This window comes from Hyperolius riggenbachi, chromosome 7 (assembly GCF_040937935.1).
Source record: "Hyperolius riggenbachi isolate aHypRig1 chromosome 7, aHypRig1.pri, whole genome shotgun sequence".
NCBI lineage: Eukaryota > Metazoa > Chordata > Amphibia > Anura > Hyperoliidae > Hyperolius > Hyperolius riggenbachi.
The window spans coordinates 94,427,390-94,450,748 of NC_090652.1; the positions used below are offsets into that span (position 1 = coordinate 94,427,390).

Sequence of the window (23,359 nt, forward strand, 5' to 3'; positions counted from 1 at the left end):
ACAGGTGAGTTTGAGGAAAATAACGTGTGCCTTTCAGTGTTTCGTTTCAGCAAAGGTGACAAAAGATGAGGTATAATACAGGAAAAAAGAAGACGGTGATAGAAGACAGCACAGGTGAGTCCGAGATAAATAAAGTGTGCATTTCAGTGTTTCGTTTCAGGAAAGGTGACAGAAGATGAGGCGGAAGACTGGAAAAAAGAAGATGGTGATAGAAGACAGCACAGGTGAGTCTGAGATAAATAAAGTGTGCATTTCAGTGTTTCATTTCAGTAAAGGTGACAGAAGATGAGGCGGAAGACTGGAAAAAAAAAACTGTGATAGAAGACAGCACAGGTGATTCTGTGATAAATAAAGTGTGCTTTTTAGTGTTTCGTTTCAGGAGATGTGACAGAGGATGAGGGGGAAAACTGGAAAAAAGAAGACGGTGATAGAATACAGCACAGGTGAGTGTGAGATAAATAAACTGTGCATTTCAGTGTTTCGTTTCAGGAAAGGTGACAGAAGATGAGGTGGAAGACTGGAAAAAAGAAGATGGTGATAGTAGACAGCACAGGTGAGTCTGAGATACATAAAGTGTGCATTTCAGTGTTTCATTTCAGGAAAGGGGACAGAAGATAAGGTGGAAGACTGTAAATAAGAAGATGTGATAGAAGACAGCACAGGTGAGTCCGAGATAAATAAAGTGTGCATTTCAGTGTTTCGTTTCAGGAAAGTTGATAGAAGATGCGGTGGAAGACTGTAAAAAATAAGATTTTTTGGGGATTGTGGGAGGAAACAGGGGTGCCCGGAGGAAACCCACACAGATACGGGGAGAACATACAAACTCTGTGCAGATAGTGCCCTGGCTGGGATCTAAAGGGGCTGACAATGTGCCAGATTTTATTGAGCAATATAGCCCCTGGTGGCTATGTTCGACATTTGACATATACTGTAATATGTCAATGTTGGACATAGTCTGACTCCGGATTGGAAAGGTTTAAACATGGGATAAGTATTGAATGCACATGTAGATAAAAGGAGAGATAACTGGTTCTTCTTCTGCTTGTACTATGCTAGTTACAGACTGCTGCCCAGATAACTTGGAAGGAAGGAAGAAACAATTTAGGCCTCAGCCTTTTTCCATACACACAAATAAAAAGGTGATCTCAAAGTAAAGTTTTAACAGTAAATTCAATAAAAATAAAAAGACAACATATATAACTTTTTTTTCAAGAGATTTTATTTTCTTCACAAGATTTGGACAAAGATTCAGTTTATGTCTATAAGTTCATAAGAAAGCTGCATGCTATGCTGGCAGGATCCCTCTTTGCATACAGTCTATTATTATCATTTAGTATTTATATAGCACCGAGTATATTGTCTCGTCACTTAACTGACCCTCAGGGGCTCACAATCTAATCCCTACCATAGTCAAATGTCTATATCATAGAGTGTGTGTATCATAGTCTTGGGGCCAAATTTGGGGGTAGTCAATCAACTTAGCAGTATGTTTTTGGATTGTGGGAGGCAACAGGAGTGCCCGGTGGAAACCCACACAGATTCGGGGGGGACATACAAACTCAGTGCAGATAGTGCCCTGCCTGGGATACAAATCAGGGGCCCAGCATTGCAAGGTGAGCGTGCTAACCTTTATGCCACCATGCTGCCCAGTCTATGCTGCACAGTCTATGCTAAAGATCTGCTCTACATATTAGAGTGATATAGTTTTATTACTCATCTATGTTTTCTAAAATCTCCTTGTTGTTAAAATGCTCCATTGGTTATTAGCAGGTAAGAAGCAGAAAGTGGGTCATTAAACTTGTCAGCAGCTCCAATTTTTAGGAACTCTGGGACCAAGACCACTTTTCCAGGTTTCCAGGCCCATGTCCTTACCTTTTACTCTGAGTCCTCCTGATGCATTCTCATGTATGTAAATGAAATGAAATAAAACCAGGACAAGAGAACATTGTAATGTCAGTGGGTGGAGAATAGCTTCACTGGAGATCTGCTTTAACTGTAAAGGTGGCCATACACTGGCCCGATTCGCGGCCGTTTCGACAGCAGATTCGATCCTGGGATCGAATCTGCTGCCAATCGTTCGTGGTAAACGCACCCGCCGATCCGATTTCCTCCCGAAATCGGATCGGTCCGTCGATCGCGCTGTGCGGGAAATTACCCTCGATCACCCGCGGGTATGGAGCGCGTCGCTAGCGGCGGCCGATCCGATCAGGTATACATTACCTGAAGCTGGCTCCCGGGCATCTTCTCCGCGCTGCACGGCTCTGTTCCGGCTCCATCCCGGCGTTTCCTGTGTCACTCCGTGACCAGGAAGTTCAAATAGAGGGCGCTCTATTTGAACTTCCTGGTCACGGAGTGACACAGGAAGCGCCGGAATGGAGCCGGAACAGAGCCGTGCAGCACGGAGAAGATGCCCGGGAGCCAGCGTCAGGTAATGTATACGGGGGGGGGGGGGGGGGGGGACAGACGGCAGGAGTAGCTCAACAGATTGTGATCGGTTTCAGGCTGAAATCGATTCACAATCTGTTTGCAGTAAAGGCAGCCATACGATCCCTCTCTGATCAGATTCGATCAGATAGGGATCTGTCAGCTGGTCGATCTAATGGCAAATCGACCAGTGTATGGCTACCTTAAGTGATAACAAGGGCTCTGCAACCACATCACAGGATGGAAAATCTAGTTTGATCTGCTGCTGGCAGCAAATCGATGGCCCATAGAGTTTCATTGGATCTAATTTTGCAATAATGCATTTAAATCAATTTTCAATAGATTTCCAATAGATTTAATTCTCAAATCTATTGGAAATCTGTTCCTAGTTTGTGGCACACATCAGATAGATTTCTGTCAGATTCGACTTGACAGGCATCTGACAGAAATCTATCTGATGGTCGAATCTGCTGGAAATCTATAAGTGTATGGCCACCTTTAGACAGTGTGGGTGAATAACCTGTTCATCCACAATCATTTTGACAGGGCTGACACTCTATGCTGTTATTGCTGTTCAAGTGCAGTCTTTAGACCAGCCTTAAAGAGACACTGAAGCGGAAAAAAAATATGATATAATGAATTGGTTGTGTACTATGAATAATTACTAGAAGATTAGCAGCAAAGAAAATATTCTCATACTTTTATTTTCAGGTATATAGTGTTTTTTCTAACATTGCATTATTCTATACTATGTGCAGATTACATAACACTCAGCATTCAAAATGATTCTTTCAGAGCAGTCTGTGAAGTAATGACCTCTCCTCTAGCAGAGAAAAAGTAAACAGTTCACTTACAGTTGAGATAATAAAAGTCAGATAACAGCCCTCTCCACGACTAACTTAGTCGGAGAGCTTAATGGCTTGTTTGCATAGAGATAACAACTGGAGTTTCTCAACTCTTCCTGTACTGGAAACAATTAGACTGATGTATCTGATCTTAATGTTTTATTTCCTAGCTGTACTACACATACAAATCATAATATCATAATTTTTTTTTTGCTTCAGTGTCTCTTTAAGGTGGCCATACACTCGTTAGATTAGCAGCAGATAGATCATCAGATAGGTTTCTGATCTATCTGATGTGTTTAGGAACATTTTTTACTAGGAACAGATTTCCAATCAATTTCAGTATGAAATCTATTGACAATCGATCCGATGGCATTTTTTTGCCATCAGATTTCCATTAGGTCCAATGGATAATGATAAGCAATCTCAACAGATCGACCTAGACTTTCCAGCATGTCAGATCGATTGAAATCGATCGATCGGCCGGTAATCGGCTCAGTGTATGGCTATCTTTAAATGGGTTCTGTGGATTCCTGCAATAAACACAGACACTTAAACCTGGGGCTTATATCAGCCCCCTGTAGCTGTAATGTCCTGCGCCGTCCTCCTCCAATAACTCTCTCCCCACCGCCGGTCCCGGTCTAATTACGTGTTATGCGTCGGCAGCTGCGTGGCATTGGCCGCTCGCATGCGTGCTATCTTGTACTGCGCCTGCACAGGGAGCACACATTATTCATCTTGTTAGACGAATAATTGACTGGTGTCGGCGGCAGGGAATGGGTGATCAGAGGAGGATGGCGTGACATTACAGCTACAAGGGACTGATAGAAGCCCCAAGTAAGTATCTGTTTTTGTCTATTGCAGGACTCCACAGAACCATTTGAAGTAAATCTGAGTGAAATAATTGTGTTTACTACCCCTAAACATTTTTTTTTTTTTTTTTAGATATCTTACAGTTTTATTTAAAAGTATATTCAATTTTGTCTTGTCTCAACTGAATGATTCAGTCTTTTACACAGTCTGAAAAAGTTCTAACTCGCTACCTCTGCAACCCCTATTGCTACGCCACTGGGTGTTGTTGTTAGACGTATTGTCCACTAGAGGGCGGGCTTGGGAAGCTACAGAGGGGACGGGACATTGCGCAGACCCAGGATTTGGTCTTGGATCTGGCTCGAAAGAAGCCATGACGCTACGGTGTTGCCTGGCAACCTGATCACGTGGTGCAGCTGACAGCTCGTGACGTTGCTTGCGCGCGACGTTCCTGGACTTTGTGGGGTCACCCTCACGTGCGTGGGTCTCCGGGGGCATCGCACGGCAACATGGGGCGCAAGAAGAGACTGCAACCCATCGCAGAGATGGCCCGGAAGATCCGGGCCTACAGGGAGCTGAAGAACCGTCCGCGGGAGTCCCAGCTCTATGCTATGGATTATGAGGTGACTTTCCCGACCTCCATCCTCGTGCATATGGGGAAAGCTGTGTGGGCTGCTGTGCACGGGGAGTCTGTAGGGTTAGGGGCGCACAGGGGGAAGCTGTGTGGGCTGCTGTGCACGGGGAATTTGTAGGGTTAGGGGTGTACAGGGGGAAAGCTGTGTGGGCTGCTGTGCACGGGGAGTCAGTAGGGTTAGGGGTGCACAGGGGGGAAAGCTTGGTGGGCTGCTGTGCACAGGGAGTCTGTAGGGTTAGGGGTGCACAGGGGGGAAAGCTTGGTGGGCTGCTGTGCACAGGGAGTCTGTAGGGTTAGGGGTGCACATGGGGAAAGCTGTGTGGGCTGCTGTGCATGGGGAGTCTGTAGGGTTAGGGGTGCACATGGGGAAAGCTGTGTGGGCTGCTGTGCACGGGGAGTCTGTAGGGTTAGGGGTGCACAGGGGGAAAGTGGGCTGCTGTGCACGGGGAGTCTGTAGGGTTAGGGGTGCACAGGTGGAAAGTGGGCTGCTGTGCATGGGGAGTCTGTAGGGTTAGGGGTGCACAGGGGGAAAGTGGGTTGCTGTGCACGAGGAGTCTGTAGGGTTAGGGGTGCACAGGGGGAAAGTGGGCTGCTGTGCACGGGGAGTCTGTAGGGTTAGGGGTACACAGGGGGAAAGCTGTGTGGGCTGCTGTGCACGGGGAGTCTGTAGGGTTAGGGGTGCACAGGGGGAAAGTGGGCTGCTGTGCACTGGGAGTCTGTAGGGTTAGGGGTACACAGGGGGAAAGCTGTGTGGGCTGCTGTGCATGGGGAGTCTGTAGGGTTAGGGGTGCACAGGGGGAAAGTGGGCTGCTGTGCACGGGGATTCTGTAGGGTTAGGGGTACACAGGGGGAAAGCTGTGTGGGCTGCTGTGCACGGGGAGTCTGTAGGGTTAGGGGTGCACAGGGGGAAAGCTGTGTGGGCTGCTGTGCACGGGGAGTCTGTATGGTTAGGGGCGCACAGGGGGAAAGCTGTGGGGGCTGCTGTGCACGGGGAGTCTGTAGGGTTAGGGGTGCACAGGGGGAAAGCTGTGTGGGCTGCTGTGCACGGGGAGTCTGTAGGGTTAGGGGTGCACAGGGGGAAAGCTGTGTGGGCTGCTGTGCACGGGGAGTCTGTAGGGTTAGGGGTGCACAGGGGGAAAGTGGGCTGCTGTGCACGGGGAGTCTGTAGGGTTAGGGGTACACAGGGGAAAAGCTGTGTGGGCTGCTGTGCTCGGGGAGTCTGTAGGGTTAGGGGCGCACAGGGGGAAGCTGTGTGGGCTGCTGTGCACGGGGAATTTGTAGGGTTAGGGGTGTACAGGGGGAAAGCTGTGTGGGCTGCTGTGCACGGGGAGTCAGTAGGGTTAGGGGTGCACAGGGGGGAAAGCTTGGTGGGCTGCTGTGCACAGGGAGTCTGTAGGGTTAGGGGTGCACATGGGGAAAGCTGTGTGGGCTGCTGTGCATGGGGAGTCTGTAGGGTTAGGGGTGCACATGGGGAAAGCTGTGTGGGCTGCTGTGCACGGGGAGTCTGTAGGGTTAGGGGTGCACAGGGGGAAAGTGGGCTGCTGTGCACGGGGAGTCTGTAGGGTTAGGGGTGCACAGGTGGAAAGTGGGCTGCTGAGCATGGGGAGTCTGTAGGGTTAGGGGTGCACAGGGGGAAAGTGGGTTGCTGTGCACGGGGAGTCTGTAGGGTTAGGGGTGCACAGGGGGAAAGTGGGCTGCTGTGCACGGGGAGTCTGTAGGGTTAGGGGTACACAGGGGGAAAGCTGTGTGGGCTGCTGTGCACGGGGAGTCTGTAGGGTTAGGGGTGCACAGGGGGAAAGTGGGCTGCTGTGCACGGGGAGTCTGTAGGGTTAGGGGTACACAGGGGGAAAGCTGTGTGGGCTGCTGTGCATGGGGAGTCTGTAGGGTTAGGGGTGCACAGGGGGAAAGTGGGCTGCTGTGCACGGGGATTCTGTAGGGTTAGGGGTACACAGGGGGAAAGCTGTGTGGGCTGCTGTGCACGGGGAGTCTGTAGGGTTAGGGGTGCACAGGGGGAAAGCTGTGTGGGCTGCTGTGCACGGGGAGTCTGTATGGTTAGGGGCGCACAGGGGGAAAGCTGTGGGGGCTGCTGTGCACGGGGAGTCTGTAGGGTTAGGGGTGCACAGGGGGAAAGCTGTGTGGGCTGCTGTGCACGGGGAGTCTGTAGGGTTAGGGGTGCACAGGGGGAGAGCTGTGTGGGCTGCTGTGCACGGGGAGTCTGTAGGGTTAGGGGCGCACAGGGGGAAAGCTGTGTGGGCTGCTGTGCACGGGGAGTCTGTAGGTCTAGGGGTGCACAGGGGGAAAGTTGTGTGGGCTGCTTTGCACGGGGAATCTGTAGGGTTATGGGTGCACAGGGGGGAAAGTTGTGTGGGCTGCTGTGCACGGTGAGTCTGTAGGGTTAGGGGTGCACATGGGGAAAGCTATGTGGGCTGCTGTGCACAGAGAGTCTGTAGGGTTAGGGGTGCACATGGGGAAAGCTGTGGGGGCTGCTGTGCACGGGGAGTCTGTAGGGTTAGGGGTGCACAGGGGGAAAGCTGTGTGGGCTGCTTTGCACGGGGAGTCTGTAGGGCTAGAGGGGTGCACAGGGGGAAAGCTGTGTGGGCTGCTTTGCACAGGGAGTCTGTAGGGTTAGGGGTGCACAGGGGGAAAGCTGTGTGGGCTGCAGTGCATGGGGAATCTGTAGGGTTTGGGGTGCACAGGGGAGAAAGCTGTGTGGGCTGCTGTGCACGGGGAGTCTGTAGGGTTAGGGGTGCACGGGGGGAAAGCTGTGTGGGCTGCTGTGCACGGGGAGTCTGTAGGGTTAGGGGTGCACAGGGGGAAAGCTGTGTGGGCTGCTGTGCACGGGGAGTTTGTAGGGTTAAGGGTGCATATGGAGAAAGCTGTGTGGGCTGCTGTGCACGGGGAGTCTGTAGGGTTTGGAGTTCACAGGGGGAAAGCTGTGTGGGCTGCTGTGCATGGGGAGTCTGTAAGGTTAGGGGTGCAAAGGGGGAAAGCTGGGTGGGCTGCTGTGCACGGGGAGTCAGTAGGGTTAGGGGTGCACAGGGGGAAAGCTGGGTGGGCTGCTTTGCACGGGGAGTCAGTAGGGTGAGGGGTGCACAGGGGAAAAGCTGTGTGGGCTGCTGTGCACGGGGAGTCAGTAGGGTTAGGGGTGCACAGGGGGAAAGCTGGGTGGGCTGCTGTGCACGGGGAGTCTGTAGGGTTAGGGGTGCACAGGGGGAAAGCTGGGTGGGCTGCTGTGCACGGGGAGTCAGTAGGGTTAGGGGTGCACAGGGGGAAAGCTGTGTGGGCTTCTGTGCACGGGGAGTCTGTATGGTTAGGGGCGCACAGGGGGAAAGCTGTGTGGGCTGCTGTGCACGGGGAGTCTGTAGGGTTAGGGGTGCACAGGGGGAAAGCTGTGTGGGCTGCTGTGCACGGGGAGTCTGTAGGGTTAGGGGTGCACAGGGGGAAAGCTGTGTGGGCTTCTGTGCACGGGGAATCTGTATGGTTAGGGGCGCCCAGGGGGAAAGCTGTGTGGGCTGCTGTGCACGGGGAGTCTGTAGGGTTAGGGGTGCACAGGGGGAAAGCTGTGTGGGCTGCTGTGCACGGGGAGTCTGTAGGATTAGGGGTGCACAGGGGGAAAGCTGTGTGGGCTGCTGTGTACGAGGAGTCTGGAGGGTTAGGGGCGCACAGGGGGAAAGCTGTATGGGCTGCTGTGCACAGGGAGTCTGTAGGGTTAGGGGTGCACAGGGGGAAAGCTGTGTGGGCTGCTTTGCACAGGGAGTCTGTAGGGTTAGGGGTGCACAGGGGGAAAGCTGTGGGGGCAGCAGTGCACAGGGAATCTATAGGGTTAGGGGTGCACAGCGGGAAAGCTGTGTGGGCTGCTGTGCACAGAGAGTCTGTAGGGTTAGGGGTGCACAGGGGGAAAGCTGTGTGGGCAGCAGTGCACAGGGAATCTGTAGGGTTAGGGGTGCACAGGGGGAAAGCTGTGTGGGCTGCTGTGCACAGAGAGTCTGTAGGGTTAGGGGTGCACATGGGGAAAGCTGTGTGGGCTGCTGTGCACAGAGAGTCTGTAGGGTTAGGGGTGCACATGGGGAAAGCTGTGTGGGCTGCTGTGCACAGAGAGTCTGTAGGGTTAGGGGTGCATATGGGGAAAGCTGTGTGGGCTGCTGTGCACAGAGAGTCTGTAGGGTTAGGGGTGCATATGGGGAAAGCTGTGTGGGCTGCTGGGCACGGGGAATCTGTAGGGTTAGGGGTGCACAGTAGGGAAAGCTGTGTGGGCTGCTGTGCACGGGGAGTCTGTAGGGCTAGAGGGTGCACAGGGGGAAAGCTGTGTGGGCTGCTTTGCACGGGGAGTCTGTAGGGCTAGATGGTGCACAGGGGGAAAGCTGTGTGGGCTGCTTTGCACGGGAAGTCTGTAGGGTTAGGGGTGCACAGGGGGAAAGCTGTGTGGGCTGCAGTGCACAGGGAATCTGTAGGATTAGGGGTGCACAGGGGGGAAAGCTGTGTGGGCTGCTGTGCATGGGGAGTCTGTAGGGTTAGGGGTGCATGGGGGGAAAGCTGTGTGGGCTGCTGTGCACAGAGAGTCTGTAGGGTTAGGGGTGCACATGGGGAAAGCTGTGTGGGCTGTTGTGCACGGGGAGTCTGTAGGGTTAGGGGTGCACATGGGGAAGGAGGCTGGGCTTGTGCAGTGAACTGCATTTGTGAAGACTGGACGATGAACATTAGAGAAGTAGCTGCTGCACCTGGAATGCTGGCGTCTGCTTTAGAGGATGGATTAGCTGTATATAGAATTAAAGTGGCTTGGTGGGCAAGAGGCAACGTTTCTGCTTCGACGCCTTTAATTTGGGTTTTAAGTGTAAAGTTAAAAAATCACTAGAGTCATTTAGGCCCCATTCACACCTAAAAGCGCAAAACGCTGGCGATTACCGCTAGCGTTTTGCGGGAGTGATTTTTTTCGCGGTAAAATCACTGGACACTGCAGCATTTTGGGAGTGATCACGATTAGCGGTGCTATGCATGCTAATCACGATTGCGAATTGTCAGTAAAACGCTGCATGTTACATGTTTGCGATTAACGCTAACCGCAGATGCGGCAGTGAGAACACTGCCATTGACTTACATGGGATTGCGGTTTTTAAAAACTGCTATCGTTTTGCACTGAGGGGGAATCGCCCGATTCATGCTCAAGTGTGAATGGGGCCTAAATACATTTTTGGGCAGCACGAGGGCATAGTGGTTCATATCCCAGACATGGCATTATGTGCAAGGAGTTTGTATGTTCTCCCATGTCAGCATGGTTTTTCTCCAGGCACTCTGTTTTTTTCCAACATCCCAAAAACAGACAGATAAGTTGATTGACTTCCCCCTAAAATTGGCCCTAGACTTCAATACATACACTACACGATACATACATGAAAATATAGTCCGTACAGCGCTACCGAAGATGTCGGCGCTATATAAATACTAAATAATATGTTTGATACAACAGTTTTGAACAATTTATTCAGAATTATACAATGCTACTAGATTCTACATGTACATTCTCTGCAGATCTGTAGTGAAACCACTGGGAACGGGTGTAACAACAGACCCTGCAAGGGGTCCAGCTGCAGGGGGGCCCAGAAGCTGCAGAGGGCCCCATGGGGGAAGAAGTTTCTTTTCCCTGTCCTGACAGACTGACAACTAAGGCCACCAGATTATTAAAATATGCACGTACTCAACCCCGTCGTGAAACCCAATAACTGCTAAAAGCAGGAGTGACGTCACAGATATAGATATGGCAAAATACAAAAAATAGAGTGCCATCACTCAATGGGTTATGATAATAAACAAGCAATCTTTATTGTACAAAACGCTTGGAGTGATCATGAACTAAAACCACTTAAAATAGGAGCGCTCCCAAAAAACAGGCACACTGTAACCTTACACTTCCACTCACCACACATACTAGGTACCGGTACCAATAGGCCAGACTACCCTTCGTGTACAGGGGGAGGGACGAGAGAAATTAAGCAGGCGATCCTGGTCAGTCCATGTAGGCTGTATACCAAAATTGCTGGGACCAGACAAAAAATACAGAGGCTTTCAGCGGCCACGATAACATAAGAAATCTTCACTTGCTGTCCAGGACTTACCCATAAGTCGTCTTGCCGCCCTCTTAGGATGTTGCAATAGTCACTGATATAAGAAATCCACCAAACACCGGGCCTCCATCCGAGGCAAATGGACTTGGAGAGTTCTGTAGGCATTCTTGGTCTCTAGCAGTCTCGGTCTCCCATTGGCTAGCCAGGACGAATGGAGCGCTCCAGAGTGTCAGTGCAGGATTCTGGCCCTGCCCACCTACGCGTTGCACCCGTCTCTCGCGAGCTTTAACTAAGGCCACCGAGAGAAAAAACTTTCTGCTCTCTGCACCATTGTTCTAATGACTGCATCTGCTTAGCCACTAATAAGGAATCATACAAAGATTTGCAGACAGTCCCTATTCAGTGTTCAGTAGAGTCTTGTGTACATTGCTGCTCTACCCCCAGTCTTTCCACCCCTCCTCAAGTGCTGTGTACTGTAGTGATGCTTGAGGAGTTTGGGCACGGAGAGAAAAAGCTTTCTGCTCTCTGCACAGTTGTTCTAATGATTCATCTGCTCAGCCTCTGATAAAGAATCATACCAAGTTCTGTAGACATAGATTTTTAGATAGTCCCTATTCAGTGTGCAGCAGAGTCTTGTGTACAGCGCCAAGGCTGTGGAGTTGGAGTCCTGGAGTCTGCACAATTTTGGGTACCTGGAGTTGTAGTTGGAGTCGGTGGATTTGTAAACTGAGGAGTAGGAATCAGATGATTTTTGTACCAAATCCATCACCCTGGTAAGTATTAGACGTCGGGGTCTGAGCCATTTTTGGGTACTCGGAGTTGGAGTCAGTGGTTTCATAAACTGAGGAGGCGGAGTTGGAGTCGGATGATTTTTGTACCGACTCCACAGCCCTGTACAGCGCCCAGCCCCAACCTCTCTACCCCTTCCCAAGTGTTGTGTACTGTGATGCTGGAGACGTCTGAAGAGTAAGTTCTGCTCCATCAGAGATGGACAGAGTGAGTGTTATGGGCTGAGGCTGGGAGCACACTCATCTGTTGGTCATCTGTATGTGATTTCTGTCCACCATGTGTGTGTCTGTATGTGTGAAAACATGCACGTTTTATCACAGAAGCTAATGTAATAGAGTAAATGCCTGCAGTGTTTCACTGCTGTCTGATTTTATCTGCATGGTGAAGTGTGCACTAGCCAATTGAATAACATTGGTTCTCAGTTTACCTGTGCTGAAAGGGTGGGGCATCCAAAGTTTCTCAGAGGGCCGATGATTTTTAGTTAGACCCTTGACTGGGAAAGTAGTGTATATGAAACATATTATGGTTGGAATACAATGAAAACACTTTCTCCGATTAAAATTATGTATAAAGGTCAGGATGCCCCTCCCATGCATTCATTTTTAATCCACTGCCTGTTCCGGAGGAGTGCTTTTCGGCGCTGCTAGATTTGGACGCCGCCATAGATGATAATGGGAATCGCTCCTATTGCAGCTCTCAGTGAGTAACGTCGGCGCCGTCAGAGGACGTAGCCGAGGTTGCTTAAAAAACACAATCATTTGGCCTCAAGCAATCGCTGGAAGCTGAATTATTTTATTCCCCCACTATCCATGGCGGCCTGGAGGGGGAATAGTAATTAAAATGGCCTGGACTTGTGCAGAAGCAGGATCAGCCATATACCGGCTGTATCCTGCGCCCAAGTCTACCGGCGCCGATTTTTTTAATGTACTCGCCTGTTCTGCTTCCCTAGTGAGTGCCAACAGAAACCAATAAATACCCCAGTGGGACATATTATGATAGAGCATTGTAGGTGCTTATGGTAGTAGACAGAGTCTAGCATGAACATTCTGACTAGTCTGCAGCTATGAAGCCCCCACGCACAGGAAACTGTCACTGACTGACCTTCCTTGGTCAATTTTCCATGGGTACTAACCACTGCATAAGGGGAACACCCCAATAGACTGTCCACTTTGGGGTTGCTGTGACCCATTCACAAAACCAGGCCTGCCAAAAATCCCTCATACTTCCAGTTGCTAATCCCCTGGGGTACGTCACAGTCAACAGGTCTGAGTGAGGCAGCCTCGTTTACTCCCCTGATCAGGGCAATTGGGCAAGTGCTGTTGTTTTTTATTTGTTTTTTTAGGGACAAAAGTTAGCAGCCTTCATATCCCTCTCGCTACTGTTTTCTCTGAACAAGGAAGGCTTTTTATTGTGCTGTTTTGCGGTAATTACTGAGTTTTAAAGCGGACCTGAACTCAGAACTTCCTCTCTGCCCTAAAAGATAAGCAAAAGCATTATCACCTTTACAGAAAAACATTTAGTTGTTACAGCTTATGAAGCTCGTCAGAGATGCTGCAGTGTTGTTACTTACTTGTTTGCTGGGAGCACAGAAAGGGTTAACATCCTGTGTTAACATATTAGCTCTCAACTCGGCAGACAGCTGGGAGATAAAATTATGCTAGCTAATTTCTTGCTGAGAAGGGAGAACTAGACATGCTGTTTTCTGTAAACACATGCAGGGTGGGTTTCTCTGTGTTCACCTTCTCTCCTGTGCAAGACTTCAGGTCCGCTTACCTGTATAGCGGCTAATGGAACTTCCACAGAAGGATTTAACAAAAAAAATTCCAAAACTGCAGACTTGCTTCCTTCTATTGACTTCCTATGGAGAGTTGCCATAGTCGCAGCACGTTCATGGACAATTCCCTGCTTATAATATAGTTTGTATTGGTTGGGGTTCACTTTCTGCACTGTTCTTGAGAGTGCTTTGAATCTTGGCTCTGCCTGCTAAGTAAGCCAGCACCTATTCAGTAGGAGACTTTAGGCAAGACTCCCTAACACTGCTACTGCCTACAGAGCACTTCCTAGTGGCTGCAACTCTGGCGCTTTGAGTCCACCAGGAGAAAAGCACAATATAAATGTTCTGTGTCTTGTCTGTGTCTTTATAAATGCAGCTGAATCCAGGTGTATGAATGTAGACTTGTGTCTTCTCCTCAGAACATGACCCGGCCTCAGAGTGGGAAGCGGATGCCTGTCCTGGCCTGGGAGGACATAAAGCATGAAAAGCGTCTCTTCACACTGCTCGTTGGCCTGCGCTCATTCGGAATAGGAAGGATGGTGACCAAGAAGTCCTGGCTAGAGCAGTATGATGAACCCTGTTACTGGACTATTACAAAGGTCAAAGTGGATTACACAGCTGAGGTGAGAGCAGCCAACATCACTGTTTACTTTGCAGATGTTCACTAAAGTCTCTGGACCCAGTATATGCACTTTTCTTTGCTTTGCATCTTATCACCTCTACATACTATAAATGCTCAGTCTAAAAATGGCATACACATGTACAATAACAGTTGCCTGCAGAGATCAAGACTTGATTCTTAATGCTGGCTACGAGCTCACACAACTGAGTGATCTGTACTGTTGCCATGGAGGTGGGACAATGCTGCAGGACACTAAGGAGTGATTTCTGGTGGGTGGGGCAAGGAGAACTATACACTAGTTTGTTGTTGTTTAACCGCTTTTGTACCAGCACTCTCTGCCCCCTTAAGGACACGCCGGTCACGACGCTGCCCTATCTCCGCAGGCTCCTCCCTCTCTGCTGGCAGAGTGCTGACAGCCGGTCAGGAGCTGCTTTCATTGGCTCCTGACGCTGTCTATCAATGGGAGCCAATGTGATTGGCTCTCCGTGATCTCGCGATCAGGAGCCAATGGAGGCAGCTCCCGACCTGCTTACAGAGCTCTGCCGTCTTATAGATGGCAGAGCGAGCGAATTGCAACGGGTGCAGAGTGGCGAGATAGGCGCTAACAGTGGGGACGCGCGATTCAGTGCGACATTGAATCTACGTCCAGTCAGCTGCTGCAGCACCACCTGCTGGATGTAGATTTGTACTGCGTCGGTCCGGAACCAGTTAAAGACCAGAGGACCAGCTGTGTACACACTAGATTATTGGCTAAATCAGCCCCTGTTTCCTTAAGGGGGAGGAGCCAACCTACTCTCTATTGTCAGCCGACCTGGAGGACTCGTTGAACTACCACTACCGGTACGTTCTAACAGGGCTGCTTCTTCCACTATAACCGATTGCGTTATGCCTCTCACTGTCTCTCTCATCTGGCTTCTTGCTTGGCCTGGGTAAGAGGTCTGGTGGGGTCCAGTAATGTCTGTTCGCATCCCCTGATGATTTTGATCTCTTTCCCTGCATGCATCGTGCACATGTATTTAGGTGAGCAACATGAAGAAGTTCAGTGAACCTGACAGGTGCTTCAGCAAAGAGGTTGCTGACTACCTGCCTTGTCCTGTCCGCCTGTTGTGAGACATTTTTGTCTGCTTCCTGTTCCTGTATTGCTTTTCCCTAATGTTTTAGCATTTCTCTCCAGTTCGGCCTGCAATAAACTGTTTTGAATGGAATCCATCAAATGTCCACTGGGCGCTTTGGTGCACTCATCATTTAAAGTGGAAGTGTCACTGTTAACTAATGCCTCCATAATCACTACTTGCTCAGCCACCCTTCTGACAAACATCCTGTATAATGTAGCTGAATTGTAGCTCGACTTTAATGTAGCTGAATAGTCCTTTCAGTGGTGGGGAGCGGACCGATACACAAGGACTATACACTGGATGCATCGGTGCTGGACCTACATGCAAAGGCTTATATATACTGTATATACATAAGGCTCAAGAATGTGGCGTATGTAGTTATGTACCATCCACTCCACTTCTGGAAGATTAATGCAGCTGGATAAGCACCTGTTTACTGGTTAGGCAATATAGCGAAGTTTTGCAAAGGCGCAGCCAAATAGGTAATGATGTTACTGCTGTTATGCTGACATCTTGGGGTCGTTATCTGTGAATATTTTTCATTTAAAGTGGAATTTAATCTTGGCTTATATGTAATGCAGCATAACTTTTCTTTCTGTATTTAGAACATGGACCATGGGAAAGCTTGGGGCTATTTAACATTTCGAGGTAAGCTCTGATTTATTAAGTATTGTCACGTGGAGATATATAAATATATGTATTTTTTCCCACTTAGAGGGGACGTGTTTTGAGAGCATTGCAGTTTTACTGAACACAGCCACAGGGCTGTGGAGCCGGTACAAAATCATCCTACTCCTCAGTTTATGAAGACTCCAGGTACCCAAAATTGCTCCACAGCCCTACACAGCCACCAGTATTTTAGGTAGATAATTTAGGTCATGAAAGAAAGTTAAATAACTACCCCAGTATGTTCACATGTTCATACGCCATAAGTAAAAAAAAATTTGGTTACTGAATAAAAAAAAACCTAAAAAACTGCAGAGATCACAAGGTTGTCTCACTTCAGCTCTCCTATTAGACGGAACGGAGCTGATGAATTTGCAGGGGGCGTTCCCACAGGAGGAGGTTGTGTTTTGTAAACATCAATGAAAGTGAATAGAAGCTGATGCAATTCAGAAGTCACACACCAGACCTTTTCTTACCAGAACAGCTTCTGCTCAGAATTTAATTTCAAAAAGCAATTGTATCTGAACATTTTCCATACTATTTATTTCATGGTTTACGGCAGTGCTGCATTACATCCATAAGTAGAATCAGGGTCGGACTGGGAGCTGGAAAAACTGAAGACATCCACTTGTTGGCCAAGCAGCAGTAATCAGGTGTCTATTGGGAGTGATGGCACACGGTTACTGCTGCTTGGCTAGTATTTCCATCTCCCAATCCGACACTGGGTAGAATGGATCCTACAAATCCACAGGGATAACTGCTATGCATACACACAGAGTTTGGATTAATCCCTTAAATCTCAGAAACAGCTGACTGTGCAAGGCAGCTTTCACAATGAAACGTGCAGAGTTTTAGAGAAGTGACCAAAGTATAACAGAATAAACGCAAGTATATCTCTGTAAGGGCCAGTTCACACTTGAGCGGATGCAGAACTGAAATGGTAAGCACATCCACAAGGCAGATTCGTTCTGCCCATTTTGCAATCACATGCAACAATTTAAACCCATCCGCACAGCATACGCCTGTCCGTTCCTACATTGATCACGTCCGCCAGTACGCATTACCGCTCACCTGTCCCGCCGTTGACGCCGTTTGGTCTATTCATTCATTCTGGAAGCCAGCAGGAGCATTGGGCTCTCCATAGGCTGCAGCAGACAAATTCTCCATTGGTAACCGGGAGAATTTTCATTGGATATAGTACATTGAGATTAGCCTGGGCACTGTCTTGCTTTTATTTCCATTCTGCCATAAGTAGTATACATACAATGTGACGAGTATACATGAAACAGCAAACCTTAAGTCTGTTGCGGTGCTCGGGTGGGTGCAGGTCGGGAGAACGGGGGTGGATGGACGGCACAACAGCCGTTTCGCACTGCTCTAGTGCTTGCTCATGTGCAAATGTCCACAGTCAATGTACTATATGCATACAATTGTGTTTCAGGCAATTACAGCGGATGCACGTCCCTTTTGCTGTAACCTCCACGCCACTGATGTTTGTGCAAGGGTGAGGTTTTTTGTTTTTTTTTGCTGGACAGCTTTCACTCCATTTAGCCGAAGTGCCGAGAATTCTCCTTCCCTCTCTTTTTGTAGTAAAGAATTTTCATTGGTCCAACACAAACCATTGAGAATCCTCCCTGTTGCTGAGGATTCCCTTTGGTCTTTTGCAGCCCAATGGAGATCCCCATGCTAATACCGGCCACCGGGCTGTTTAGAAGGGACTGAGCGGCAGTGGGACACGTGAGTATCGAGGCATGGCGGCGTTTGAAATAGGTGGTGCAAATGTGGGGACAGTGTCCGAAAATGTGCCAAGTTGGTAGCGTATGGATCCATGTTTAACAAGTGGAAGCGGATCCTACTTCTAGCATAGGATTCACTTCCTGCGTTGAAGCGGAGCTTAAAACGTCTTAACCTGGTACTTTTTTTTTAAGTGTGCACCGGCTCTAATACAGCTCCCTGAAATGTATAGAGACTTTGAATTTATAAGGGGTGTTGTTTCTTTTCCTTAGGGAAAGTAGAGATGAGCTGTCATTTTTGTCTTTTTCAGTAATCTGTTAAAGGACCACTATCGCAAAAAATTGTAAAATTTAAAATGCATGTAAAGGCATTGAAATAAGAAGTGCATTTATTCCAGAGTAAAATGAGCCATTAATTACTTTTCTTCCATCTTGCTGTCACTTACAGTAAGTAGTAGAAACCTGACAGAACCAACAGGTTTTGGACTAGCCCATCTCCTCATGGGGGATTCTCAGGGGTTTCTTTATCTTTAAAAGCACGTAACGAATGGCAGTTGCTCCATCCAACTGCCCAAAAAGTGTGAAGTGAGCAGGGAGGCTGGACAGCATCTTTGTATTAATCCTTTTCAGGTAGAGTCTTTATAAAGAACAAAGGCCATGCTGAGAATCCCCCATGAATAGATGGACTAGCCCAAAACCTGTCGTTTGTCAGATCTCTACTACCTACTGTAAGTGAAAGCAACGTAAAAGAAAAGTAATTTATGGCTCATTTTACTCTGGAAGAAATGTACTTTTTATTTGTATGTTATTACAGGTATTTTACATTTTTTCGCAATAGTGGTCCTTTAAAGAGGAACTTCAGCCTAAACAAACATACTGTCATTAAGTTACATTACTTATGTTAATCAAAATAGATAGGTAATATAATCTCTTACCCACCCTGTTTTTAAAAGAACAGGCAAATGTTTGTGATTTCATGTTGGCAGCCATCTGTTTGGTTGAAAGGATGTGACAGGGAGTATGAGACACAGTTCCAACTGTCCTGTGTTCTGATAACCCCTCCCGCTGTGCGGGTATAGGCAACGAGAACAACATCATCAGAAATCCCATCATGCTTTGCACAGCATTCAGGGGAATAATGCCCAGGCAGATTTCTATGATGGGGCGGAGCTTAGCTTCTGTGCAGCTAAAAATGAGGCTTGGGTAAGAGAAACAAAGTTCTGATGCTGTGAAACTGTTAAAGAAACACCAAGTTTCAGGGGTGCTGAGTAGAATTTTAGTCTGGAGGTTCACTTTAAAACGAGCTTTGTGCTGCTTTTACATAGCTGTCCCTCTGTATCACCAGGTAAGGCCGAGCCAGAGGAGCAGGAGATCAGCAAAGCCATGTACCACGACTGGCGTCTCATACCACGGCATGAAGAGGGCAGCTTCAAAGACTTCATCCCTGAGCCAGCGGCAGAGCGTAACACCTGTGTGCCATTCCCACCGCTCCTGAGAGCCATAATGCTGGCCCAGCTGCAGAAAGAGGGCAAGCCTCTAACGGAGCCCCTGCTGGACTATGGGAAATTCCTCATTCCCCTTAAGAAAAAAATTAAAAATAATCCTCAACCGGGGACTCCTGTATAATATCTGCTGGACACAAAATGACTAAGGTTTTCCTGAGTGAGAGAACAGGACTGATCCTGCAAACCTGCCCTGCGTTTGTTATAAATTGCATTCATTTAGGGAGCAAAACTTGTCATTCTTTCCTTGGCATTAACAAATGAATGAATTTGTCATTGGAGATGTGGACAACCCCTCAACCAAAACTTATGAAGTGGATGTGGTTTAAAGATCATTTACATCCACGTTAAATGGTTCTTTGAGAAATTGAAATGTTTGTTTTGCCTGTTTGTTTTTCCAGCTTTATCAAGAGCCTTCCCTTCAGACTGATTGTGTGATACAATTCCTTCTCCCAGCTGAATTATACAAAAACAGCACCAGTGATTTTGGCGCAGCTGGTGTCGCTATAGGTCGTAATGTGAATTATGGTTATAGTGGCGCTCGGACAGTAATTTGGGCGCCGTCAAAAGACTGAGCACAAATTACTATAAAAACAGCGTGATCAAGCCGCCAGCAATAGCTGGCACCCGAATGACATCTTTCCCCACTATCCACACTGACCTGGAGGAGGAATAGTAAGTAACGCCGCCGGGACTTTTGCAGGAGCAGGGTGAGCCATTTATCGGCTTTACCCTCTGCCCAAATTTCCTGGTGGCTTAATCATAGCTACGTCCCTCAGCTACTGTGTCAGTCCACCTGTACCTGCGTTGCTGGGTGGATCGAGGATGGTGAAACAAAGTTAGTTCCTATCATAAGGGGGTTAAGTACACACAAACAGACCCATATAGATAAGACTGAAGGCACATACACAGGTCTGATTTTTCCAAAAGACCGGTTGTTCGGTTGTCAAATCGGGCATGTGTACAAACAATTGTTCGGCTGATAAGGTTGCTTTTGATGGATCCGCTTGGCGTTTGTACACACGCCCAATTTGATGTCTGAACGACAGGTCGTTTGGAAAAATCAGACGTGTATATGTACCTTAACATTCTGCTGATCTGCTCATTTAGAAGCTACAGAAGGAGTAGTGTGGGTCAGAAGCCATAATACAACTGTTGTGAAGAGCAGTTTTCTTTGTGTCAATAAAGAAAAACCAATCCTTTCTATAAATGTATCAACTCACACTGTAGAAATGCTGACACTGGCCTTTCAGAAATGCTTCTACTAGTTCAGTATGGCCCAGGCAAGGGGTGTAAATGTTTGCTTACCTGATTGCAGACCTATACTAGACGCACACAGACACACACACACACAGATTTAAAAGGAGCAGGGACAGCCATAGTATCCCAGAAAAACTAAACAAAAACACCATATAAGAAGTTAAATACTTGTTCTACTTACATAACAGATGTATTGTATTGTCCACATTTTGATTTTGGTGAATTTTATATAGTAAATAAAGCGACAATTGTTCCTGGCATTTTCCATTTTTACTGCCGCTGACTGAAGCCAATCCTGATATCATTTCATCCCTTGTTTTTTTCTCCTAGAAACTGCACTGTCATATCAAGCTTGCTTTGTAAACATGTGAGCACAGCAACTTTTGCAGAGGGTTGAGGTGTATTTCCCTTCTCAGCCTCATGTCACACTGAACTGCCCTCAGCCAATCAGTGAGGAGCAGGAATGTGGGAGGGGAGTTAACAAGCTTCTCTCTCCCCAGCAATGTATCACATTAGAGCCAGGGTGACTGAGAAAAGATTCTTTACAGCAGACACAATTATGATTATATTGGAATACTTGCAATGCAGATGGCAGAGCAGCAGGTCTATGGAATTTGATTTTGTGGCTGACAATCCCACTTTAAAGCTATACTATCATGCTATTGGTTTTAAAATGGTTGCAAAGGAATCTAAGGCCTCTTTTCCACAGACAGTTGAACTGTGTGCTCAGCATGCCGTTACTAGGCAGCAGTGAGTAGTTACTAGGCAGCAGTGAGCAGTTACCATGCGGCAGCAAACAGTTGTGAGAGTTTGAGAGGCTTTTCACTGCTTATCAACTGCTCTTGGAAAAGATCCTAAAGCAACTGATGTGAGTCAATACAATCCAAAGTTTCTGTCTCTTCTTTGATAAAACAATCCTGTTTTATCAGACATTTATAATTGATGAATTGATTGATCTTAAAGAGAAACTCTGACCAAGAATTGAACTTTATCCCAATCAGTAGCTGATATCCCCGTTTACATGAGAAATCTATTCCTTTTCACAAACAGCCCATCAGGGGGTGCTGTATGACTAATATTGTGGTGAAACCCCTCCCAGAAGAAACTCGAGTACTACTCCTGGCAGTTTCCTGTCTGGGAACCTTGCTGCATTGTGGGAAATAGCTGTTTACAGCTGTTTCCAACTGCCTAAAAAGCATGCAGCAGCTACATCACCTGCCAACAGTAAAAATGTCACCGTGTAATAAATGTCAGAATGTAAATCAGGGATTTAAAAGATTTTACAATGGGCAAACACTGACTAAATCATTTATACATAATTATTGTAAAAATGAGGCACTTTTTTTATTACATTATTTTCACTGGAGTTCCTATCAGTTAACTTTTACACTGATGTGTTCATTTTCTAGGATAGAAGGTGCAGTGGAATTATCAGATAAGAGATGTGTGGGCAGCACAAGATTGTAAAGCTCTGTACACATGCTAGATGAAACTCATCCAAGGTGGCCAATAGCGACCATCTCTGCTGATAGTCCGGTGTCTGAACAGCAGCCACTGTCTCCTCATGGCTACTTGGCCATTGATCATACCTGGCAGAATGCTTCAGCCAAGAGCATTGTTCTCCACATTCACTGATCCTGCGTGATGTTACTCCAGCACCGTTCTGTTGGTCCTCTGCCCCTCTTCTGCATAGCAACAGAACACATTACTAGCCTGCAGCCTAGTGACGCATCTGTCAGCATCAACCCTGCATTGTCGCTGAGGGATCAGGTACCCGTCCCCGCCATCCGACATTCCTCATCCGTGTGTATGAGTCTTTAGACTCTCCTGTGACCTCCAGCCTAGGCAGACCTTAGTAAATCACATGGTACAAGTGACAGTGGCACACACTGATGAGGTGTCCTGGGTTCTGACTCTGGTCTTCCTAGAGACCAAAAAGGTCTTTCTTACAATTGGTATTCTAATAAATCTTCCTGTATTCCCTTTCAGTGGTTGGATGACTGAATACATTTATTTTCCATCCTAGAATGACTGAGAGGCATTTCACTGCCTAGCAACTGGCCGTGGAAAAAAGGCCTTGAAAGCAGGGTTGTCAAACTCAAATATAAAGTGGACCGAAATTGAGCTCTGGGACCAAGTCGTGGGCCAACCTCAATGTCTAGTGGCCACCTCTCTCCCTTATAAAGTTCCCTGGTGTCTAATAGCCCCCTCCATCCCCTATATAGTTCCCTAGTGTCCCCCCTCCTTCCCTGGTGTCTAGTGGCCCTTCTCCCTCATCTATACAATTCCCTGGTGTTTAGTGACCCCTTCTCTACAGTTTCCTGGTGTCTAGTGGCCCTCTCCTATACAGTTTCCTGGTGTCTAGTGACCCTCTCCTATACTGTTTCCTGGTGTCTAGTGGCCCTCTCCTATACTGTTTCCTGGTGTCTAGTGGCCCTCTCCTATACTGTTTCCTGGTGTCTAGTGACCCTCTCCTATACTGTTTCCTGGTGTCTAGTGGCCCTCTCCTATACAGTTTCCTGGTGTCTAGTGTCCCTCTCCTATACAGTTTCCTGGTGTCTAGTGGCCCTCTCCTATACTGTTTCCTGGTGTCTAGTGACCCTCTCCTGTACAGTTTCCTGGTGTCTAGTGCTTTCCCCCTCACCATATGGCTTCTCTGGTGATCTAGGGCTTACCCTCCAATATAGCTTCTCTGCTGGTCTTAAGAGGGCCAAACATAATCTAAAGTGGGGAAACCACCTGAGGGCTAAATCCGATGGCTTTGAGGACCAGATTTGGCCCACGGGACGGAGTTTGACATGTATGCCTTAACCACTTGAGGACCGCGGTGTTAAACCCCCCCTAGTGACCATTTTTAGTTAATTGGGCCAGTGCTATAAAGTGAATGGGAACCGCATTTTTAAAAAAATGAAGCAAATACTTACCTAAGGAGAGGGAAGGCTTTGGGTTGTATAGTGCTCTATCCTGTGCTGGCTTGCCCCCCCCCCCCCCCGTTTCAATCGCCCACCGAAAGTGTATTTCCCAAAGACGTGCGGCTCCATACTGCACAGGTGTGAGCGTGCAAGAGAGCATGCTTGCACAAGGCCGCCCTTATTCAGGAGCACTTGGAGCTTCCTGAAGACTTTT

At 47.9% G+C, this 23,359-nt stretch overlaps 1 protein-coding gene across 1 annotated transcript; it reads left to right on the forward strand.

Annotated features, from left to right (window-relative positions):
* Positions 1–4,448: 4,448 nt before the first annotated feature.
* Positions 4,449–20,493, forward strand: MRPS34 (mitochondrial ribosomal protein S34). The gene is made up of 4 exons (XM_068244358.1): positions 4,449–4,702; positions 13,755–13,958; positions 15,678–15,720; positions 18,817–20,493. The coding sequence occupies exons 1-4, from the start codon at positions 4,589–4,591 to the stop codon at positions 19,095–19,097; spliced, it is 642 nt and encodes a 213-aa protein (XP_068100459.1). The 5' UTR covers positions 4,449–4,588; the 3' UTR covers positions 19,098–20,493.
* The last annotated feature ends 2,866 nt before the right edge of the window (positions 20,494–23,359 follow it).

Coding starts and splice junctions, on each gene's coding strand:
- MRPS34 (XM_068244358.1), top strand. CDS start 4,589: ATGGGGCGCAAGAAGAGACTGCAACCCATCGCAGAGATGGCCCGGAAG. Junction 4,703..13,754: donor TCTATGCTATGGATTATGAG/GTGACTTTCCCG, acceptor TCTTCTCCTCAG/AACATGACCCGGCCTCAGAG. Junction 15,721..18,816: donor GGGCTATTTAACATTTCGAG/GTAAGCTCTGAT, acceptor CTGTATCACCAG/GTAAGGCCGAGCCAGAGGAG.